General features: G+C 44.2%; 1 protein-coding gene across 5 annotated transcripts in view; it reads right to left on the bottom strand.

The window, feature by feature from the left end:
- Positions 1-1750: 1750 nt before the first annotated feature.
- The window catches only part of UBE4A (ubiquitination factor E4A), a 30195-nt gene continuing 9964 nt past the window's right edge, over positions 1751-21981 (bottom strand). For all 5 annotated transcript variants that reach the window (XM_038380759.2, XM_038380762.2, XM_043500868.1 and 2 more), the window contains exons 5-20: positions 20724-20876; positions 20419-20578; positions 18838-19040; positions 18012-18203; positions 16581-16914; positions 16180-16306; positions 14498-14805; positions 13340-13472; positions 11098-11285; positions 9288-9388; positions 9045-9158; positions 7113-7287; positions 6801-6981; positions 5760-5907; positions 3416-3573; positions 1751-2996 (exon numbers count right to left, since the gene is read on the bottom strand). In XM_038380759.2, coding sequence (XP_038236687.1) covers positions 2858-2996; positions 3416-3573; positions 5760-5907; positions 6801-6981; positions 7113-7287; positions 9045-9158; positions 9288-9388; positions 11098-11285; positions 13340-13472; positions 14498-14805; positions 16180-16306; positions 16581-16914; positions 18012-18203; positions 18838-19040; positions 20419-20578; positions 20724-20876 — 2814 coding nt within the window. In that variant the 3' untranslated portion in view covers positions 1751-2857. The remainder of the gene's footprint in view (positions 2997-3415; positions 3574-5759; positions 5908-6800; positions 6982-7112; positions 7288-9044; positions 9159-9287; positions 9389-11097; positions 11286-13339; positions 13473-14497; positions 14806-16179; positions 16307-16580; positions 16915-18011; positions 18204-18837; positions 19041-20418; positions 20579-20723; positions 20877-21981) is intronic.

Here is a 21981-nt window from a genome sequence, read left to right as displayed (position 1 = left end):
GTAACGCCGGTCTCTTCGAGGGAGCCAAGGCGGCGCACGCGCAACAGCCTCCTGCGGAAGCTCCTGTGTCCCTGCCCACGTGCCGGCCCTACCCGCCCTCTCGCTGCAGCCCCGGGCTTTGGGCTGCCCGCCAGGCCAGCGAGTTAACGCGTCCGGCACGCGGTGCCCTTGGGGCAGCCCCCCCCCCCCGCCCGTTCTGCCAGCGGGGAGAAACCCCATGGACAGTTCGCGAGAAGCAAGTCGTGCTGCTATCGCGAATACAGGAGCCCTTCTGGGCGCTAAGAAAAGGAGGACTTGTGGCACCTTAGAGACTACCAAATTTATTAGAGCATAAGCTTTCGTGATGCATCCGATGCAGTGAGCTGTAGCTCCCGAAAGCTTATGCTCTAATAAATTTGTTAGTCTCTAAGGTGCCACAAGTCCTCCTTTTCTTTTTGCGAATACAGACTAACACGGCTGCTACTCTGAAACTTCTGGGCGATGGCTCCTGGCCCCCCCTCAGAGCCTTCTCCGTGACCCTGTACGATCGGCCTTCCAAGGGCTGGCAGCAGGCTTGCCTTTAGCTTTCAAAAATAGACTGGCCAGAAGTTCTTTTTTTGATGCGTCTACAGCTGGGGAAGTTAATAGGCAGAGCACAGGCCAAAGCTAATGGACCCCAAAATCTTTTTATTTACTTATTGTTATTTTCTCCAGAGTCTGTCCCTTGACAAAAAAATAACTGGCTACCCCTGCCCTATGGGATATGATTTGTGTGCATGTCAGCAAAGCCAAAACCTATTAGAATAGAAAAGAAAAAAAAAACAGTAGGGGAAAAAACCCTCTGCCTTGTGCACTGCCAAAAAAGCCACTTCTACAGAATTGCTTGTTGGGTTATAGTTTTGGGATTAGATCCTCCTACCAAGGCAGCTTCCAAAACGCTTGCTCCCTTCAAGGGTACTTGAAAAATTTAAGATTAAATCCTACCACTTTCATGATTTAGCACTCCCAGCCTCCCCCATTTCTTCCCATTTGTGTTCTCAAGGGCTCTAAGGCATTTGTAAGGAATCTGTCACTGCCTTAGCTAGGTAAACACTACACCATGTTTTGTTTTAGGAAAGAACAACTCTAGCAAGTCACACTGACCATCTTGGTGAAGTCCTCTGAACTAGAACTCTGTTGCTGGGCTGGAGATAGCGGCCACAAAAATCACGTTCCTTCGTTTTCTGCCTTGTGCCCTGGATAGTCATCCCTGTAGTACTCCCTTCCTCCCAGCCTAAAACCCCCTCTTTCCCACAAGCTGAGTAGTAAGCCTACTATATATATATATATATATATAAAAACTAAAACTAACCACCACACACCTTCCCCTCAAGAATAAAATATATACATTAAACTATTTATTTAGCCTCAAATTCTGCTATTTCTAGGTTTGCATGAGTGCACATACATTTGACCCTCAGGGAAGGATCCTTATGTTTTAAGGCCTTATCGAGTAGGCTCATTTTAACTGATTCTTTAAGATAACCTGCACAGTAAGCCCAAGCTTCCCTCTTAGTTTTCATTATAAAAATTTCAGCTGTTTCTGCACTTCTTGTTGCTGACATGTCCCCACTAGAAGGGTATGGTTATGACCACAGGCTAGGGAAAAATCAGCTTAATAGTTGTATACAACAGAGATAAAGTGTCACTTGAGCGAGAGGAGTTATACCTGCCCCAGATCCCCAATTCAGAACAAGCTCATCTTAAGACTAAATATGCACTTCAAAGAAACTTGAAGCTGGACATTTTTATTGATAAAGCATGTGACTAAGTATATATACACACACTGGATACATATTAACATGCACAAAGTACAGTATAAATGTAGGCAGGATTTATAGTGTACTTGTATGAATATGTACACAGTCTATGCACAGACAGTGCCGTTTTCATCAGGCTCTCAAACCTAGCAGATGGTCATTACTAATTAAGGTTAATTTAAATGATGGAGACTCAAGGAACCCTAATTAGAGAACAGCTTATCCTGCGTGTCTAGATATGTCAAGTTCCTGCATGGTTGCCCCTTGAGCAAAACAAACAACAGGCAAGAGATCATTAGCTATCCCCGACAGCCAAGTGAAAGGCTTTTCTAAAACCAGTATAATGTTTTTCCAGCATGACCTCCCTCGTCCCAGTAAGAGTTTTGTTATAGCAGCGGCTACATCATCCAACTATCCCTAAGAGATTCACATCCAACTTTTATATAATGTTTTGATTTCAGTGCTGCCCCATTGCCATGTACCATGCTGCACACAAACCCTTGTACACAACCAATATTTACAGACAAAATTGCATAAGAGAACCTCTTCCATCCTCACAAGCCTCTAATTTAAGAGCTGCTGTGGACAAAGGTTTTTTTTTCCACATTAATCATCATATGATGAACATTACATAGTTTAAACAAGTCTGGAGCCAAAGCAGCAGTAACAGAGAGGAAACAGTCACAAATAAGAGATTTTTGGTGGTGGCTGACAGCCACTGAGCTGTGTGACATGACAGTCATTAAAGACAGTGAACACTGTGAAAATAAACAGAAGAAAATTAACCAGTGGCCAACAGAGCAAGAAGGGACTTAGGATTCCTGGGCTGAGAAGCTGTAGTGCAGTTGAGGTTTCTGATATTATTGAGACGTCTTAATGGAAACAAACAAAAAAAAGAAGGGGATAAAAGGAAGGGCCTAAGCAAGAGGCTCCAGGTCTAGTGCACTAAATGCAATCTTAGGGACAGAGTATATTGTAGCGCTGATTCACAGGTTTTCTGAAGCACCAGCCATTGTCTCTGCAAGGGGACTTCACTCTCTTGCAAACAAATTATTGTTCTTTTGTGTCAGGATGTTTTTTCATTTGTGTGTGTCCTCCAGCTGCTCCTTCTGCTTTTTCCTCTCTGCAAGCCACTGCTGGATCTTCTCTTTCAGTTCTGTGTTTGGTCTGATCTGGTCCATAGTGAGGGGGCTCCGATTAAAAGGATCTGTCTGGTCACTAAAAGAAAGAGGAAAAAAAAGTCAAGGAGACTCATTCTCTGACAGTACTGTCCTATGTTTAAAAACTAATGTTATGAAGCCAAGAAACAGGGACCAGGGACTGGCACGGCCCCTGTTCCATCAAGTGAATCAGACTTGCCTGTGGACAATGAGCCACTAGGTATAATCATTAGGCTTCACCCAAACATCCCCCAGAAGACTGACACTTCAGAAATGGATTACAAAGCCAGTTCCAAATATAAGAAAGCTAAGAGCCTAGACTCTTGAAATTTGGAAAGGAGACTATATGCGTACATGGGGGATGTCTACTCTGTCTTGCCTGAATCTCAGAGCAAAAACACTTACCAACCCCTCCCCAGCAAACCCTTAGTAAATCACTAACTCCTCACTCAGACACCGTTAACTTTTCTTGAATACCTGAGGAGATGCCTGGCTATAGTTGACCTGTCCACAGTGACTCGGGAAGATGGTAGCAGCACAGGGTCAGACATTAAAGTGCTCATGATAGGATCAAGGAATTCATCACACGCATCTGCATAGGTCTCCTCTTCCTGCTGCTGTCGGTCTGCAAGAGACTGGTAGATAGATGCACAGCTATTAATACTAGGTTTTGTGAAGCTTTGTTAAGCAGCTCAAGTTTGCACATTTGCAAAGGAGTAGAGCCTAGCAATGCAGAAAGTCTGGCACTACTTCTCACTTGCGAAGTACCTGGCAAAATGTGTCCATGAACATAACTGGATGCTCTACCAAACCTTTTGGTTTATATCCAGAGCTCAGATATCAGCATGGCTAAGAAACTGCCGGAACCGAGAAGACACAACACAGCTGTGGCATGCAAATAAACACTGGGCACACAGCTTTGCTTCGCAAACTCCTGAAGTCTAATGGTTCTTTAATTTGCATAGTTATAGTTGTTAAAGTATCATCAAAATATAAATCAGTTCCTGGTTTCAGTTTCAGACACAGCAAAAGCATCAAGAATATAACTGTCTATTGGAAGACAGGAGTTACCAGCTTTCCCTTGGCTGGACAGAAGCCTCTTAGGGCAAAACTGGGGGTGGAAGCTTTTAGAAGGAGCACAGCCATTGCTACTGACCAGCATCATAGTTGGAAAAGCATGGCTATCACTACTGAGCAGCATCATGGTTGTAACTTTCCATCAAAACCTGCACTGATGCTGAGACTGACTAGCTCTGAGGGGGTTTCCAGAAGCTGTTACCGCATACTGTCTTGTCTAGGTAGACTAACCTCTTTGCATCGGGGATAGTTGTAAAACACCATGCATGTTAACAAAGCTATGTACACATATCACAAGCAGGGATGGTATTCTTAACCTATTGTTCAAGTTGCCCAACACTTCACATAGTAAACCCTGTTTACATTAAAAAGAAAAGGAGTACTTGTGGCACCTTAGAGACTAACAAATTTATTAGAGCATAAGCTTTTGTGAGCTAATAAATTTGTTAGTCTCTAAGGTGCCACAAGTACTCCTTTTCTTTTTGCGAATACAGACTAACACGGCTGCTACTCTGAAACCTGTTTACATTGTTTATAACTTTACCAATCTTGAACTATTTGGGCTAGAATTTTACATGTCAGGTGTCTGCCTCAGGCTTGATTTTTTTTGGAGAACTTCAGCCAAAATGGCTCAGCCATCTCCAAGAATGAGGCTAGAAAAATAAGTTATGCCCCTGTTAAAATATTCTGGCGAGCTTTTCTTTGAAAAGCTCTAGCACTACCACACTTTGGAGATGGGACTTGAAATTTGGCAGGGGGCGGGCCTGTGTATCAGGGAGGTGCTTTTTGCCATCCTTGTGAGAATCTGCTCACATTTGACCTTCGGGAAAAATTGCAGTTTACATATGCTCATTAGAGACTTCTTAGATATTAGCACTTAAATTCCCAGAAGATTGTCAGCACTGGACATGCTACAGCCTGGATCCGAGCAGGAATTTACCCAAAACTGGGGCTAAAAATTGCTTGTAGACATTGAGGCTCAGGCTGGAGCCCAAGCTTTGGGACCCTCCCGCTCGCCAGGTCCCAGAGCCTGGGCTTCAGCCCGAGCCCGAAAGTCTGCACAATGATTTTTCAGCTCTGTGAACCTAAGTCTGCTGACCCCAGCCAGACGTGTGCCTTTTATCCCTGTGTAGACATAGCCTGAATGACCCTGCTGCTGCTGCCACCCAGGCAGTGAATAAGAGGAAGCTGCTTAGTCTGCATGCAGAGGGGGACAAGAGATAGACCCTGTAGAGATGGGGGAAGCAGACTGGCACAAGGAGGATAGGGAGACAGACTAGAGGGGAGAGGGAAGCTGGGAGTCAGGGTGTGGGAGGAGACTAGGACTGGCTGAGCAAGGGAACAGGAAACCAATGGATGGGGGAAACAGGAGATAAATCTGACAAGAAGCCAGGATGCACTGTGGTGGGGGAAAAGTGGGACTGCCAGGGCAAAGAAACTGGGAAACGGAGTATCGGGACAGAACGACATTGTGAATGGATTAGGAGCCCAGGGAGATATACTGGGACTGGGAGCCAGAGTGAGACTGAAGAATGTGAGTGGGTGTTGGAGGGAGGGGGAGGGGGCAGGGCGCGACAACAATTGAAGGCCACGGGAGAAGGAGAGAGATAAATCAGATAAGGAGCTGAGGAGCAAATTCAAGAACTTTCATAGTAAAATATTAATAGAGAACTCTGCTTAGAGGGACCATCGATAAATGGATGAAATCACCAACACTGTCTTCCTCCCCTCTTACTCCTCTCACCTTGATCCGCTCAGCCAGGTTACTGAAAGCCACTATCATGTTGCCAGGTTTATTGATTTTCTTTAGGACTCTGACCGTCTGAGCGAAAAGTGTTGGCGAATAGGAGCGCCCATCCTTGGGCACCGTGGCACAGAAATTCTCTTCATCGCTGAAGCACAATTGCAAAAAGAAAGAGAATGTAAGAGTTTACATTTGCGAAAAAGGAGCGATTTGCTAGGCTGCAGAAACATCAACCCACACAACAACTGAATTACTTCAGTAAACATATACAGGAGATGGCAAAGTGAAAGAAAGACTCCTCACCATAACAGCTAAGTCTTTTCTTCTAGATGGTCTCCACACTGGGATAGGTTTTACACTAGCTACAACAATATTTAAACTCTGCTACTGCTGCCAGGGTTATAGGTGTTTTCCCTGGCTAGCGTGGATCATTTGGGGGTGGGAGTGGGTGTTTTAAAACCCTATTATAAAATGTGTTATATCCTACCAGGGACAAGAAGCCAGTGTATAGCATAGCTTGGCTACCAGGATTTTCAAAAAAAAAAGACACATACATTTTCACAATATACAAAACCACCACACAACACACTGGCCAGGGGATTGTGAGAGAACTCTGCTAACCACCACCATATTTAAACACTATCACAGCTTGCAGAGTTCAGCTCCCAATGTAAACAGAACTACATATATCACATGAAATGCCATTATACCTGCCAGATTTCCTACAGAAAAGTCTGCTATATACTTCATATACAGACTCTCCATTATTTGGAGTCCCTCTTTAAAGCCTTAAACATTTATTTGCTCAGATGAGGGGTGATGGTTTAAAAAAGTTTTAGAACCCAAAATAATTTCTGGTTGGATTTATGCTGACTGCAGTCAACTCAGGATAGAATTTGGCCCTCTGCAGCATCCTGCTAATGGAATTACCAGGATAAATAATTTTTCTTTGCCACCCCAGCAACATGAATCCATTCTGTAACAGGGGTCCTATTTCTTCAGGACTGCTGTCCCCCTGCAGCTTCTCACACCCTCACATACCCAAGGTTTAAGTAGATGTTGCAGATGTCAGAAACGAGCTGCTGAGGTTTGAAGTCAAACTCGCTGAAATCCTTGACTTTTAACGCTCCCATTTTAGGACCAACCAGGTGCTGCAGGAAGTAGTTCAGCATGGAGATGATGCGCTCAGCAAGAAAAGGATGCACAAACAAGGACTTAATCTCTGGAACAGAAGCCAACAGCTCTCTGAGCATCAAAATAAATAAAACCTTCTGCACCAACCCCTTAAGCCAGGCAAAGCTCCCCCAACCACTGCCACTCTGATTCCCAGCCAGAAGGATTTGCTGTCCATACCAGAGGTCAGAAAGGCCAGGGTTCCGATGGTTTCATTGGACATGATGTTGTGGAAGCGAGCCAGCTGACCAAACATTTGTAGACTGGACTCCTTCTCCCGACGAGCCTCCTGGGACAGGTTGTCCCACTCACCACGGTCCTTCTCTATCTGCTGAACTTTTATTTTACTAAGGTACTGTAAAGATAAAGCAGAGGAAGTGAGCAATGGTCTGCTTAGTAAACCTGGCAAGCTCAGAATGCTTTCATCTCCTCTCAGATGAGACATCTTTCCATGAGTTCAGTAGGTCTCGGCAAGTCTCCTAGAAGGCAGATTTGCACATCAGAGAAACATCACTACAAAATCAGCAACCTCACGAAAGAGGACCTGGGTTGAATTGGACCACGGAGGCACTCCTCTCTTTCCTTGAGGGTAGGCTGAAGCCCCTTGACAGAACAGTCTGGGGGAAGCCTTAACTACTGCTGCCTGTGATCAATGTGGTTTGTAGATAAACAGAGGGTTTAAGTCTCTGGTACTTTCAATTGGGTATTTGTCACCAACACCAATTACACAAATAAATCAAAACCAAGAAAGGAAATAAATTAGCCCAGGGTATCAGTTGAAGTTCCGGGTGCCAGGCACAACAGAACTCAATTTCCAGACTGGGCCTCTCCTTTGCCAGGTCAGCACAAGTTCTCACGAGCTTCCTACTACCAGCAGAAGTGCTGACTGATTCCAAAGAGAGTTTAGTTCACTGAAGCTGAACAAGACAGCAGCAACAATTACATGGGGCCTCAAAAAGGATCAGGGAAACTAGGAGAGAAAAACTGGTAGGTGTGTGGAGAAGGATTGAGTAAAGCAGATTAATCAAGGATTTCATTTTTGGGGGTTAAATAAGATTCAGCCATAACATGGAAGTAACGTTTAAGTTTTTTCGCAGCTGTGGATCTCTTTGTATTCCCGGTGATGTAGTGAACCTCACACAGCAGACTTCCAGGTCACAGCAAGTCCCACAGCGAGCCAACTCTGTCAATGACAGGAGCTCTTCTCTCTTAGTTTACACAAGGCTCCCATGGCCACATAAGTTTAACAAATGAAAACACAGAACATTCATTTAAACCACAAGCAACATTAGGAAGAACCTATAAACATTCAAACAGGTCTATGCTGCCTGATTCATCTGCTAATCCCCAAGCCCACACTTCCACCACAGGACATACAGCTGAACTCTCCAAACAAAGGGTCCTTTTTATAGTAGCAAGAAGCAGCTCCAAAAGGTGTGGTTAGAAAATAATCACACGCTGGGGACAAAGAAGTTCATTTGGGTCTGATGCCTTGTAAGCCCAAAGGACAAGGCTGTCTTGAGACAGCAGCACCTGTTAAGATAATAAGGCTTTTGCAAAAGAGGCCAGAAGGATTTGGTAATCACAAACTGCTTATGCTCAAATAAATTTGTTAGTCTCTAAGGTGCCACAAGTACTCCTTTTCTTTTTGCAAACTCCAAGAAGACTCACATGAGCCAGTTACAGTTCAGATAAGCAAAAGGCAGACTTCCTCACGACTGTGCCAATATACTCCTGTCCTGACCTGAAAAAACCTTGTTTTGCTTTGGCTTCCTCACTCCCTCCAGCCTCACCAACCCAATACTGATCTTGGTCTGCAAGAGTCCTGGGGTTCTAGTCCCAGGTCCCAACACAGTTCTGCCAATGTCCTTCAATCATGCCCTCCAGCACCTCTCACTATTTCACCTCTTGGTTTCGCCTGAGCTGATTGTCAATGTAGCTGAACTCTGCCAAACTGCATCTGGAGAGCATCTGATGTAGACAGACATCACTAGGAACTAGGATGAGCCTGATTTCACTTGCGATATAGGTCTGGTATTTTAATCAGCCATCTCAAATACAAGAGCTGTGCCTGCTTCCGGTGTTACAGCTAGAGCGCCTTCCAAGCCCTACCTGTATGGCTTCATCCAACAGGAAAATGGCATCGTTCATGAGCAAGTTAAGGAAGCGTAGGAAGAGAGGAGGGTTCATTGCCTCTAAGTTTTCCGAGGCATAATCAGCCAGACCCTACAAGTCACACACAGAAATGATGAGTTAATGCTCCACCACAGTTCAAACTTAAAGACACATAACTCAAACACTTAATACAGCATTGTACAAACCAAACAAACTACTGATGTGTTGATCTTGACTTACCTTTATACTTTGCCGGTATGAATCTGTCCCCCACATGTACCTGAGAATGGGATACATGGGTCGACGATAGTTAAACTTCTGCTCAAACTGATGGGGATCCCCTAAATAAAAGCAAAAGGGAGAGGAAGTTTCAATTCAGCAGCAAGCATTGGCACTGTATTTTTAACCTCTCTACAGTTCACACTTCGCATCAGGCCACAGGAGAGCAACACTTGCTCACTTCCTTGAGAAAACTCAAAAGCTGACTTCACAGTGCACCGTGCTCAGCAAGGAATAACTTTCACAGCAAGTTCCTGAAACACAGCCAAAGTCAGAAAGCAAGAGCCAATTAAATGTTACTTTCAAATATAAACATGCCATCATCACTGGACTCATTGTTGCCTAATCTTTTCTTGCTATGCAGCTCCAATATTGTATAAGCTTCACAGAGCCCAGGGACTTTATTTTATACAGACTTTACATACACTTGGAGAGTTTTACCAAACTAAGGCAACCAGTCTGGCTCAGTCTGGGGAAGATGACAGGACTCTGACATTCGAGAGGTTCCTGTACTATTTTAAAGGAGTTGTTAAACTCCAGGGGAGATAAACGGCCCTGATTTTCAGGCCTGTTTACCTCAAAGAATCAGGAAAGAGGTCAACGCTAATCCTTTGAAAGTAAGACAGACTTTTAAAAAGTGACTGGTACATCAGATGCTTTTGCTCCATTTTCCCTTAGAATAAGCATCCCAGTTATTCTAACTTATGCTGTAGCCCACGAAAGCTTAACGTTCAAATAAATTTGTTAGTCTCTAATGTGCCACAAGTACTCCTGTTCTTCATCCCAGTTAACAGTAGCAGCTTGGGAGTTCACCGTGTTTGTGTTGTTGAAACCACTTCCCTGACAATCGTTTGCAATAGCACAAGTGCTGACTGTCAGCTCACAGGAAGTAACCAAGTTGAAGCACTCAGCATCAATCATCCCCCAGCAGAAAAAAGGGCTCGATCCTGTTCCTATGGACATCAGTAGCAAAGCTATCCCTGATTTCACTGGGAGCTGGATTAACCGTTAAGCACATAAGGCAAGCAGTGCTGATTCACTCTACTGAGCTGCTGGATACCTCGTAGGGATGAGGACTCTGAATAAATGATAATTCCATTAGAGCACAATGTCAGGGCACACAATTGGTGTGCAAGGGCCAGTGGAATGCAGAGTCCCAGATCCAGGAAGCAGGGGCCAGAAATGCTGTGGAGGCAGCATTCTTAGACTCCGGTTGTGAGAGGAAGGGGGAGCACCTCTCCTTGCACCCTAGTGACTCTCCCTCTCTGATGGAGGTGATCATGGAGGGAGAAGAGAATCCTGGCTAGGACGGTGGCTGGGATGTAGGGCAGTCAGAATACAAACGTGTCTAGGAGGGGCCTCTGAGAAAAGCCACCTATGGATGGTCTGTGAATATGGAAATGTGCTTGTTTCCCCCTTAGCTGAACAGGCTCATGCTGAAACCAATGTGAGTTTTGGTGTCTTCAATAGGAGCAGGATGGAACCCCTAGTGGGCACGGCTAGATAAATACGTTAATAGACCTGATTAGACCATGAAATGTAGCTTTCCAGAGCATCTGTTTTCCTGATATGTTGCAGTTTTGCACGTATCAGCAATTCAAAATAGCTGCATTTTTGCTAAAGCGCCATCTGTCTAATGGATTTGACCAAGCCTGAATAGATTAGGTTTGGTGCACCACTGTCAATAGAACAAGGTATGTCAAAGCCTGCAGACATCCTCCCACAGATTCTTCTCAGGGTAAGAGACAAATCCCTCCCCTTCCCCGTTTACCTGTAAACTCAATATCCACAAAGACCTTGATGAGTGCCTCTGCAAGATGAGTAGCGTGCTGGTAGGAGCAGAACACTCGCTCACGATGGAACATGCTGGAGACAAGAGGGTTCTGGACTTGATCTAAGTGAGGCATCACTGCTTCCAGCACTTCTGCCAGCTTGGCTCGCAGGTGAGGATTCTTCATCCTGGAAAAGAAAAACAGATATAATAGGGTAGTTTAGAGCAAAAGGGGAATTTGACTGACCAAAGAGAATCCCAAAGATTGTGGTCATCCACATGGGGCAGGACTGGTTAACACCACTACACTTGTGCAGCCAAACTTCTGACATAACTGAAAGCACCTGACCTATCACTTGCATTCCTAACGGCAGGCCATGGTCATTCTCAGTCACTAGGGGTTAAACCTCAGAAAAGAAAGGTTACAAAGGGAGTGAAGGTTGAAGCTTTTGGCCTCACCCCTCCTAGAACATTCTCTCAGTGATGCATACTACTACACGTTTGTGTTTGCTCATCAGTTGTGGTTCTTCTGCCCTAGCCCAAATGTATTTTGGTGGCAAACATTCTGTTATATCAGCTATGTGCTGAACCTATCTAATGCTTCCGTCTCCTATTTATATAACAGCAGAAGTACTTTGAACTTACAGAGTGCTCTTACCAATACATCTGAGAGCATTCAGCAAGGGTGGGTAAGCATTATTGTCCCCATTATAGAGGTGGGGCACAGGGGTTTAGTGACCTGTCCAAAACTGCAGAGTGAGTCAGGGAAAGAAGTGGGAACAGACCCCAGCTCTCCCAACTCCCATGCTGGGCAGTTGCAAATAGCACCCCAAGGAGAAGATGGAGTTTACCTGCTCCTGTTGTTGCCATGAAGAAATTGTGCACACACAAATATTAACAAATGAATAGCATGAACACAGTGTACACAATGATACCTTACCACAAGGATCAATAATGCTGGTCATAATTTTGTTCAGTGTTGAGGCAACGAACACCAAGGCAACAGATGTCTCAGAAACAACTAAGATAGACCAATCTAGACAACCCCTGTTTTGATCATTAGCCAAACATCCAATTGCATAAAACAGGAAATTTCCCAAATCAGACATGAACATAAAGCAAAATCTCCATTTTTTCAAAGACAGCACAAGTTCTACTGGGTACGTGGGGCCTGGTTTTCAAAGGTGCTGAGCACCTGCAGCTCCCAGTGAATTAACCTGGAATTGCAAGTGCTCATTTCTGAACATCTGTCCCCTAGTGCCCCAGCAGGTCACTAAGGTTATAACTCTCTCTAACTGGCCTGGCCCTTAGTTGTAATGTTCTTTATCTGCAGCTGAACAACAACAAAAAGGTGCAAAATTATTTCCTGTCTTTGGAAATAAAAGTCTGGTTTGAAATTTCTTTCAGTCTGACCCTTATAATCAAAAACCCCAGTGATCAGTGTACATGAGGGGCAAACACATTAGCACCAATGGATTCTGGAACGTAATTTTTGATCCATAGCCAAACAATCACAAGTGGTGCTCACTAAAGACCAAGTTCGGCTGTACACACACAATACCCATTCGTTTCCTTGTCTGAGGCACCATATTAGTAGTAGAATAACAAAAGGAAGTATTTTTCAGGTGCTTTTCAGATAGATGAGATCAGCACATCTCCATCTGTTACATGTAAACACACTATTGTACACACACCCACTTGCTTCTGCAGCAGTGATAAACCAGACTACCTCTCCTGATGCCCCACCACTCTTCCCTACAACTGTAAATGCTGTCAAAATTCCTTTCTTTTTTTGACACAAATATAAAAAACCCAGTTGTGAAAACAATTTTGGGGAACGCACTTCAGCTTCCTCCTTCAGGGGACACATGGGGAAGACCGGGGAACAACATTTAATGGAAATGCAAGTGCCAGGCATTCCATTGTTACTTGAAGTTCACTAACAACCAGCTGTAACTAGCTAGGCTTCCAACATTACAGTTATTTGGCTTTAACAAGGAACTAGATGCTGAACTCCCATTTGTGTCTTACACGAAGCCCAAGTGCTTTGGGGTAAAGTTCTTTGCTTATTATGCCTCTCGTGGGTGGAATTCTTGGCTATCCCCCGGTAGATCAGCTGAGTCATTAACGTTTACATCAAACCTCAAGACGCCCTTTATGATTTTTACTTGTTTCTCTCTCTCTCTCTCTCTGGATGCTTTGCAGTAAGTGTAAAAGGACAAAGGGCTGGAAACTTATCTACCTCTCTACATCACCCGTGAAAACAGTAACAAAGTGAAAGATGTGCTCCAGAGAGTCTGCAGAAGTCTCCAAGATGTCATCAGCAAAACGCCGCAGGAAAATGAAGAAATCACCCAAATTATCAGCAAAGAATTCTGTGAACAGAAGTCATAAATATTAGTGTCTTCTTAGGAAGTTCCTTCAGGCACTCTTTTCTATCCTTCCCTGTACGATTCCTCCCAGTGCTTCTAATGGTGATTAAAATTAACATGGTTGTTTAATGCCAATGAACAAATGAAGCAATTATTGAGGATGCCAACACAGCCTGTAAAAACTGTATCCCTAGACCTAACAGGAACAGCTTGCATTTACCAAAAAATACAAATTCTAAAGAATCCTCAAATTGATACAATTTACTGTACATGGAGATCACTTCATCCCAATATGGAGGCAAGTTACCTTTGGGGGTGAAACTTGGCAGCTATTTAGCAGTACATAACAGTAAACCACAGCTGAAGGATCCATATCCAATTGAAACTGCAGGGGAAATGTTAGATGAGTAATTACATTCTGCCTAAATTGGAATTAGGCAGGACATTGGGATTGGACACTTCAGTTCCTACAGAAAGGATCTGATTCTTTTAAAAGGGGCCATGACCTTAGTTTGTCTTATCTGAAAGACAGCACTTCCACCAGTACAGTGACTCCTGTCAACAAACATGGATGTTGGTTCAGAGCTGAGGCAGAACAGTGCTATCTACTGGAACACCAACATCACATCACTTCCTGGAAAAAACTCAGAATTTCCATGGACAATTCCCATGGCAGCCCACATCCAGCCCCAACCTGGCTTAGCTTGCACAATCTGTTCAGAATCACAAGTTTATACTCTCAGTCATTTCTATGATGCTTATCAATTTGTCATCCGTACTCTTGAATTTTGGAGCAGAACTTCACATTGTTTCTGTACAGGTCCTACAGCCCTGATTTTGCAAGGTGTTGAGTTCCTGCAAAATGCAGGTGCTCAGCACCTCTGAAAGAATCAGGCCATATACTGTATACATAATGCAAACTGAAAAGGATACTAAAGTAATTTTAAGATGAGAAGTTGCTTGGCCCTCTCCCTTTAAAGGTGCGTTTGTCTTAATGAAAAGCAGTGATCTTGAGTGATCTCATTCACCTGGTACGTAAGCCAGTGCACTGTGCTCCACCTCTGACAAAGGGAATGTCAGGTCTATAGGCTCAGTCCCTCGATTTCCTACAGCCAGCTGGACCAGGAGAACTGCCAGGGACACCTGCAAATTCAGGCAGTTCTGTAGCATCTGTGGCTCAGTCACGGATGTTTTGGTGGAGAGATAGACAGTCATCAGGCGTTCAAACTGCTCCCGCAGACTGTCTGTTGCAGGGCTAGAACTTTGTTGAGCCTCTCGCCAGGCTACTTGCAGCCGGTGAAGGCTTTGGTTTATCTTTACCATCTGATCATGCAACCTGCCCACAAAACAAAAATGAGAATACCAGAGACTAGATGACAATTGATTTAGTACAGATTGCCCACATAAATGTGCACCCACTTTTACCCTGCTTGTGTAACACTGAGTGATGTTGTGCAGCTGGCAGAAGCAGCTGAGAGGGCAGAAAAAAAGCAGGGCACAGAACCCGCTTTAGAAACTGCTCCATTCCATCTGAATAAGCAGAAAGAAGGTTGCAACTGAGTGAGCATTATTTTAATGCACTGTCCTCAAACTATCCCCCATGAATAATCCTGTCTGGTGGTCTGCTGAATGGAATACTATCAGAATCACTCAGTGAGAGATTGGGAGGGTTCAGTTCCAGAAAAGGAGCTCTCTTACAATCTGGTCTGCAGAATGAAAAAATCTGGTGATCCACCAGTGCTAACTGCACCAGATGGCTAGCTTGGCCTATGCAGTTGTAAATCCTCAGGATTACCAAAGTCAGGGATTTTCTAGGTAATGTGGTGATGTTGCCTTGCATACGTTTTCAATTTCCCAGCAACAAAGCTATTTGCGTAACTTTTTCGGCTATTTCTATATTTAGAAAATAAACCACACAGAAGGTGAGTATGCTTGGATCATTGGTGACCTCACAGTATCCCAGCAACAATTCACAGTAGGAGGCTAAGGGAATAATACATTTTAGTGTCCAGCAGACCACTTCCTGAGAAGAGCAGCCAGTTATCTTCCTAACCTGCTTAAAATCAAACCCACTCACTACGGCAATTCAAATATTCTACAGAGTACAAGTATCCTGAGACTGTGACGATGTCCAGGACAGGAGACATGGGCCTTTTCTCTTCTAGGGAAAGATCAGCATCTAAATGAAAACGATAATGAAAGGTAACAAGCCCATGAACCAGACATGATCAAAGTCAAACCAAGGGTCCAACTCTTCAGTCGTCCCAAAGATAATGCCTGGTTATTGGGCTTGTTAGCTTGTATTTGAGCACAAGTGAAATAAACCCCAGGCTGAATTTATCCATCGTCTGGAACTCGGGTGTCATCAGCACAGTCAGAAGAACAGGCATAACAGCACTGGGCCTCAGATACTGGGAGGATACTGTTCAGGAGTATTTCTGACTAGTGACTTTATTTATTTTTTAAATACTGAATGGATACAAGTGGTACTAAAAACACACATTGCCCTTATGATTTTAGCATTCTTCTGTTATTTGAGACCACCAGATCTTACCTGAGCCTAGGCAAAAGACTCTCTCCCACAAGCCTGCAGACACCCCGGTTTAAAATATAATCCATAAGAAATAAAGGTTTGTGTGGCACTTTCCCTGTTATCAACACTGTTTATAACCACCACTTCCTGGACTTACAAGGCTAGCAGAGGAGTTACCTGTGAAATCCTAAGTGGAGCGTATACTGTGTCAAGACTAAGTTCTCGGTCACCAGATTGTAGCTGTGGGCAAACTCTGGCTCCTTCTCAGTCACAGCTGGAATCAAACAGGTTTCTTTTTCCAAGCCTTAAAGAAATTAAAAGCACCAGTGAGTTAATCCTGCCCCGCTGGGTCGGGAAGGGGACTTCAGCACAGTCAGAAAGACCTGACTTGGTGTGGGTGATATTTTAACTTTTTTCAGCTTCTCCTTTACTCCTTCCCCACTGCCCAGCTAATCTGTTGCCTCCTTTTCCTCCTGGAGAGGCATGAGGTATAGTGTTGTAGGGAAGCCTGAGTGCTTTCGAGCCCAAATGGAAGCAAATGCAACACAAGGCAAGCATAACATTTCTAGCATACCTACCTTTCATATGCACGTTCTTACTTCTCCTCTCCTCTTCATTCAGCTCTTTCAGGGCACAGTAGGTGGGATCGAAGGTGAGAAGTCTAGGAGATCTGGGTTTACAGAATGGCTGGCACAGTTTCAGGAGGGCAGCTCCTAGATTCATAAAGAAGGCATCTGAGGCATACATCTGGAAGAAGATCTCTGGCATCTGGTTAGCCCAGATTTTGGTACGGCCTGCATTGGCATGGAGACAGTTTCCAAGCCAGGAAAGAATCCTGTGTTTGGTCTCTGGAGACAGCTGTAACAGGTTCTTCAGCATCTGGTAGATTTTCTCATGGAACTGGGCCATAAACTGTTACAAAAAAATAAAAATAAAATAAACCCAGTCCATCATTGAAGGCATTTTTGAAAAAGGCCCATTTCACTTACACTTTCCAAGGTTGGTCTGAGAGTCAACAGGTCATCCTAATCTTCTGGAAAATCCCTTAGGGCCTGCTTACCCTGCCTCTGGGAGCTAGCCTCCCAGCCTGGCTAGACAGACTCATGGGAGCTCTGCTCCAGCTAGCATGCTAAAAATAGCAGTGTGGGACATTGCTGCCTGGGCAGTGACATGGGCTAGCAGCCCAAGTCCAAACCTGCCTGCTCCCTGGGTCTAAGCTCAGGTGGCTAGCCTGAGTTGTGGGTTCACATGACTATTTTTAGTGTGCTAGCTCGAGGGGAGTTAGTGCGAGTCTGCTGACCCCACGCTGGGAAGCATGCTCCCAGCTGGAGTGCAGACATACCCATAGGTGCTTAGGTATAGCTCCTACGCTCCCTTACCAGTGTCTCCTGTCAGAAATGTGTGATGAACAGAGCAATCCTGAAGCCAACAGCAAAAAGCAAGGATGACACTTAAAGAGATATAATGAATTGTTTCAATGGAAAGTAAAAACAAAGTTCTTTACAGGTCACTGGGTGGAAAGATGGTCTTGTGGTAGGGCATGTGCCTGGGAGCCAGGTGATCTGGGTTCTGCTCCTGGATCTGCCAGGCTCTCGATGGGGAACCTTTGTGCTTGAGTTTTCTCACCTGCAGAACGGGGATTACAGCTATCTTCCAGGGTTTGTGATGCTTCATTCATAAATGTCTAGAAAGTTGTTTAAGATTTTGCACTTCTGCAGCACCTTCCATCTGAGCAATCCAAAGCATTTTACCCACATCCATGGAGTTATTCTCTCAACACCCTGTGAGGCCTGTGCTATCCTCATTGTACAGGTGGGAAACAGCATCACAGCACACCGAGGTGGAGTGACTTGCCTAGGTCATACAGCAACCCTGTGGCAAGCCTGGAATAGAACCCAGATCTTCTGAGCACAAGTCATACGCTGTAACCCATTACAAGGCTTCCTTTCCTTAGGAACACACACTGTGGTTCAGTATTAGATAGTGGCACTGATACACTTCAGCTTAACCTGATGAATGTTGGACTCCTGCACTTTGATCTCTTGTGGACTGGATCGGGATGGATTCAGAAAGTATCCATGATTCTCCACTACGCCTGGGGTCTTTAGCAAGCAGGAGATGCTCAAGATGACTCCTAGCAGGGTCTTCTGATACATCTGCCCATTGGTGGGGTCCTTTGGTTGAATGTAGTCTACAAAAACCTAAAGACAGAAAATGTGCATGCTATTGTTCATAAAAGTACGAAGAGAACCTGTTGATTTGGGAGTGGTCAGAGAACAGTAGGAGTAGCTTAGAGTAGTTAGAGAAGGAACGTGGGAACAAATTATTTCACTCTTTTGTTTTTTATCATAGAGGATAAAGATAAATACATAATTTGTGACTCACGTAGCATGCTGCATGCAGCCAATACACAATCCCTTTACTACAGCTGGAATGCATGGATCATAGCAACACACTTTACTGAGAGCGCACATTCATCAGAGCAGAATGTGAGCCCGGCACATATCCAACCTGTCATTTAGTAACAAAGCCAGAGCAAAAGCCATTAGCCATTGCACAGGAAGGTACATCTACATCAGACCCAGCAGCCTGTGGACGAATTCAGTTGCTCTCCTTGTTGGGAAGCTCATCAGCAAGGCTAAAGGTCAAAGTGCCACAGAAAGTGAATTACTCTCTTATGTAGAGGTAGTCTTTCTGGGTAATGGCAGAAGCATATTAGTGGGATAGTGTGGACAGAATTTGCCCTGCAGCTGCGTATGTAGCACTTTTCCAGTGGACAGCTGGCACTTTTCACCGGACAGCTGGCACTTATCACCAGAACTAACACACACTTACCCGTGCTATATTTTTCTGTCTTGTGAAATAGAGGAGCATATCCAGATACGTGTACAGCAGGATCTGACAAAGGTCCAGATCTTTGATTCTGCCCAACAGAATATCAAACACAGGAACCATGACCTCCCCAAATGTCCGAACTTCCTCATCCATCGTCAAGGCTTCTATGACCTCCTCAAGAAACTCAGTCACATCTTCAAAGTCTAATAAAAAAAGTAAAGGGTGGGGGTAGAAAAACATTTAACAGAAATATTCAAAGTATTTTTAGTGGCTTCAGCCCATTAACACTTCAGGCTCATCTCGTTATATAATCCCTCACCAGCAGCCAATTAGGCAACACCACATTGTCAAATACCAGCCATAGCAGGATGGCAGGTCATGCGTACAGCAAGTTCTGGGGGTCTGCATGGGTTAGCTCATGCTTTAGCAAATCCATATCTAGAGACTCCTGAGATACTGACTACTTAGGGATAAATTAAATCAAGAAACAAGTATTGCCAACACATTTTAAGTAGAACCAATTGTGCTTGACAAGAACATTAGAAACCTTCTTATCAGTAGACACATTTTCCTCCTGCCAAGTGGACATAGTTGTGTTTTCAGATGGGATAAGGACACTAAATAAAGGTACTTGAACTTCCCCATAGATTTTAAATCCCTTATAAAAGAGGGGGTCTCAGCATTTTATTCTGCAGAATACTTTGTTAGAGAGGGAGAGACTCTCATAGACTAGTTCTCCTCCCAGCACCAATCCCATAAATATTCAGTGGACCCCAGGATGGGCCCTGGGTGACTGGTATCGATGGACTGCACTTTGGCCCAAAGTGTTAACTTCTCCAGTGAGACAGAAAACCAAGAAAGCAGATGGCAATTTCCCCTACACTTTGTGTTGAAAAGAACTGAGCTGTTCACAGGCTCCATCCCATTTCTGGCTCTACTCCCTCCTGTTCAAAAGTTATTTTAAACTCTAGGGATTGACCTATTAGTTAAGGTTCCTGACATGGTCAGATGCTCCTCTTCCAAGATTTCTAAAGAGCTTATTCTTACTTCTTGCCCCTGAGGTAACTTATAAGTTTGGATTTTAATTTGTACATTATATCAGATCTGTTATTTACAGTAGGTGAAATCCTGGCCCCATTCAAGTCAATAGATAAACTCCCTTCGATTTCAAGGGCACCAGGATTTTACCCATTATGTTTATGAAAATATACAAGATAAAGAGTTAACAAAATGTCCAGATCCTCAAAGGGTAAAATACGGTTCAGTCAGCTTTGCACTCACCACAGTCTTCTATTAGTGGGGTTAGTCTGTTTGCTAGCATCAACTGATTTACTTTCACCTTTACACAAGACCTTGAGTTTTCCTAAGGCCACCAAACTTGCCCTATTACTTTAGGCATTTCTCTAAGACTATCTACTGCTTACATGGCTCATTTGATTCTGAATGTCAAGTTTGGATCTTAAATAACCGAGTAGTTGGGTTTGATGTTCTTGTTATAAAGTGGAAAGAAAAAGCAATAATATTTGGTCATCTGAGGATAATTACTAACCCACCAGGAGAAAGGTGTAGTTATAAACTTACATGCTCCTCTCAATGCCTCCAGCATCAGGTCCACCAGCTGCTCATAGACATTCTGGTTCACATAGATCTCGGAGGTGAGGAGAACAGTGCGAGTGTTCGACACAGTCAGATTCCTGCAGCGAACCGCAAAGGGCAGCAGGTTCTCTGGCACTTTGGTTATCTGCATGGAAAGAGAAATTGAGACAGAAGGAATGACGTCCCCTGAAGTGTACTGGTAAAGGGGATAATCTGCCAACTTGCTCATTTCAGGTCAGTAATTGGACCGCATACGATGCTACTTCCCCTTCCCAAGGCTGCCTACCTACCTCTTCCTTTGCTCTCTGGAAACAGGCATATAAGTAGCGAAAAATCTGTTTGTCTCCGGCATCTCTATCTGCTGAAAGATTCTGTGTGCTGACAGAGGTCATGTAAATCAGGTGACTTCCTGGTTCCTGGAGCAACAAGCGGGTGAAGAGTGCCTAGACACACAATTAAACATACACTGAACACAATCCCAAGTGTTTAAAGTCACAACCCTTCTCCTTCACCCCATAAAAAATACCCCACACCAAATCATGGCTCATTTTTGCCCATTAGGCTTTCCTTCCCTACTGAAAAATAAAAAGAGCTCAATGCTAGCCCAGGGGTTCTCAGACTTTTTCCAATCTGCTAGGCCAACAGCTTCTCCATCCACCTTCAAAATTTACAGCAGTTTTACTAATAGGCATCTGTAACCCTTGCCTTTGAAAACAAACCTGACAAGCATTAGCATGACACTCCTGTTAGAGGAGCGGATCTGTTTACAATGTTTTGATGAGGTGGATGATGGCAGAGCTGAGTACTGGACCACCAACTCCCACTGTTATAAGCAAAGGCGTTCTTACCTTCCAAAAGGCGGACACAGCAAATTAAACTGGAGGAGTGGGAGAGGCCTTGGGATTTTATCCATTCCTTAGCCATACTCCTAATCTGCATCTTCCCATTCAGTCTCCCACATTGGCAGCAGATCTCTGCAGCCACTAGGAGGAGCTAGTATTAGGAAACCCTATAATCCGATGAAGTGAGCTGTAGCTCACGAAAGCTTATGCTCAAATAAATTTGTTAGTCTCTAAGGTGCCACAAGTCCTCCTTTCCTATAAGCACTCCAGCCACATAAGCCTGAAGTCACTTCCAGCCCAGTTGTCACAGGCAGCAGCACATTAGACCAAGAGTGAACAAGTCTGCACTCAAGGGTAAACTCTAATATGCTGTGCAGGGAAAGAGCAGAGTTCAAGTTACTGTTAGTAGCCGAGAGTCAGATTTTTTGTGCACTGTAAGAACTAAACCATCCCCATCAGTAAAACTCAATTTCAGCTAACAAAACCCCTGAACAGAAATTAGTAACACCTTCTCCATTTGGCGAGGAATAACCACTTATACACTAACCCACAGTGCCTTCCCAGTGCCCAGAATGCAGCCAGTTTGGCTCTGCACAGCGGCTGCTTCCCAAAGCAGGCTACCAAAAGAAGGACTATTGTTAGCCTAGTCTAAAAACAAAAAAAGAGCGGAGCACACTGGTTTCTCAGTAATGTGCACAAGTTAAGC

Source organism: Dermochelys coriacea, chromosome 22 (assembly GCF_009764565.3).
Source record: "Dermochelys coriacea isolate rDerCor1 chromosome 22, rDerCor1.pri.v4, whole genome shotgun sequence".
Lineage (NCBI taxonomy): Eukaryota > Metazoa > Chordata > Testudines > Dermochelyidae > Dermochelys > Dermochelys coriacea.
This window is presented reverse-complemented; position numbering and strand designations above follow the sequence as displayed.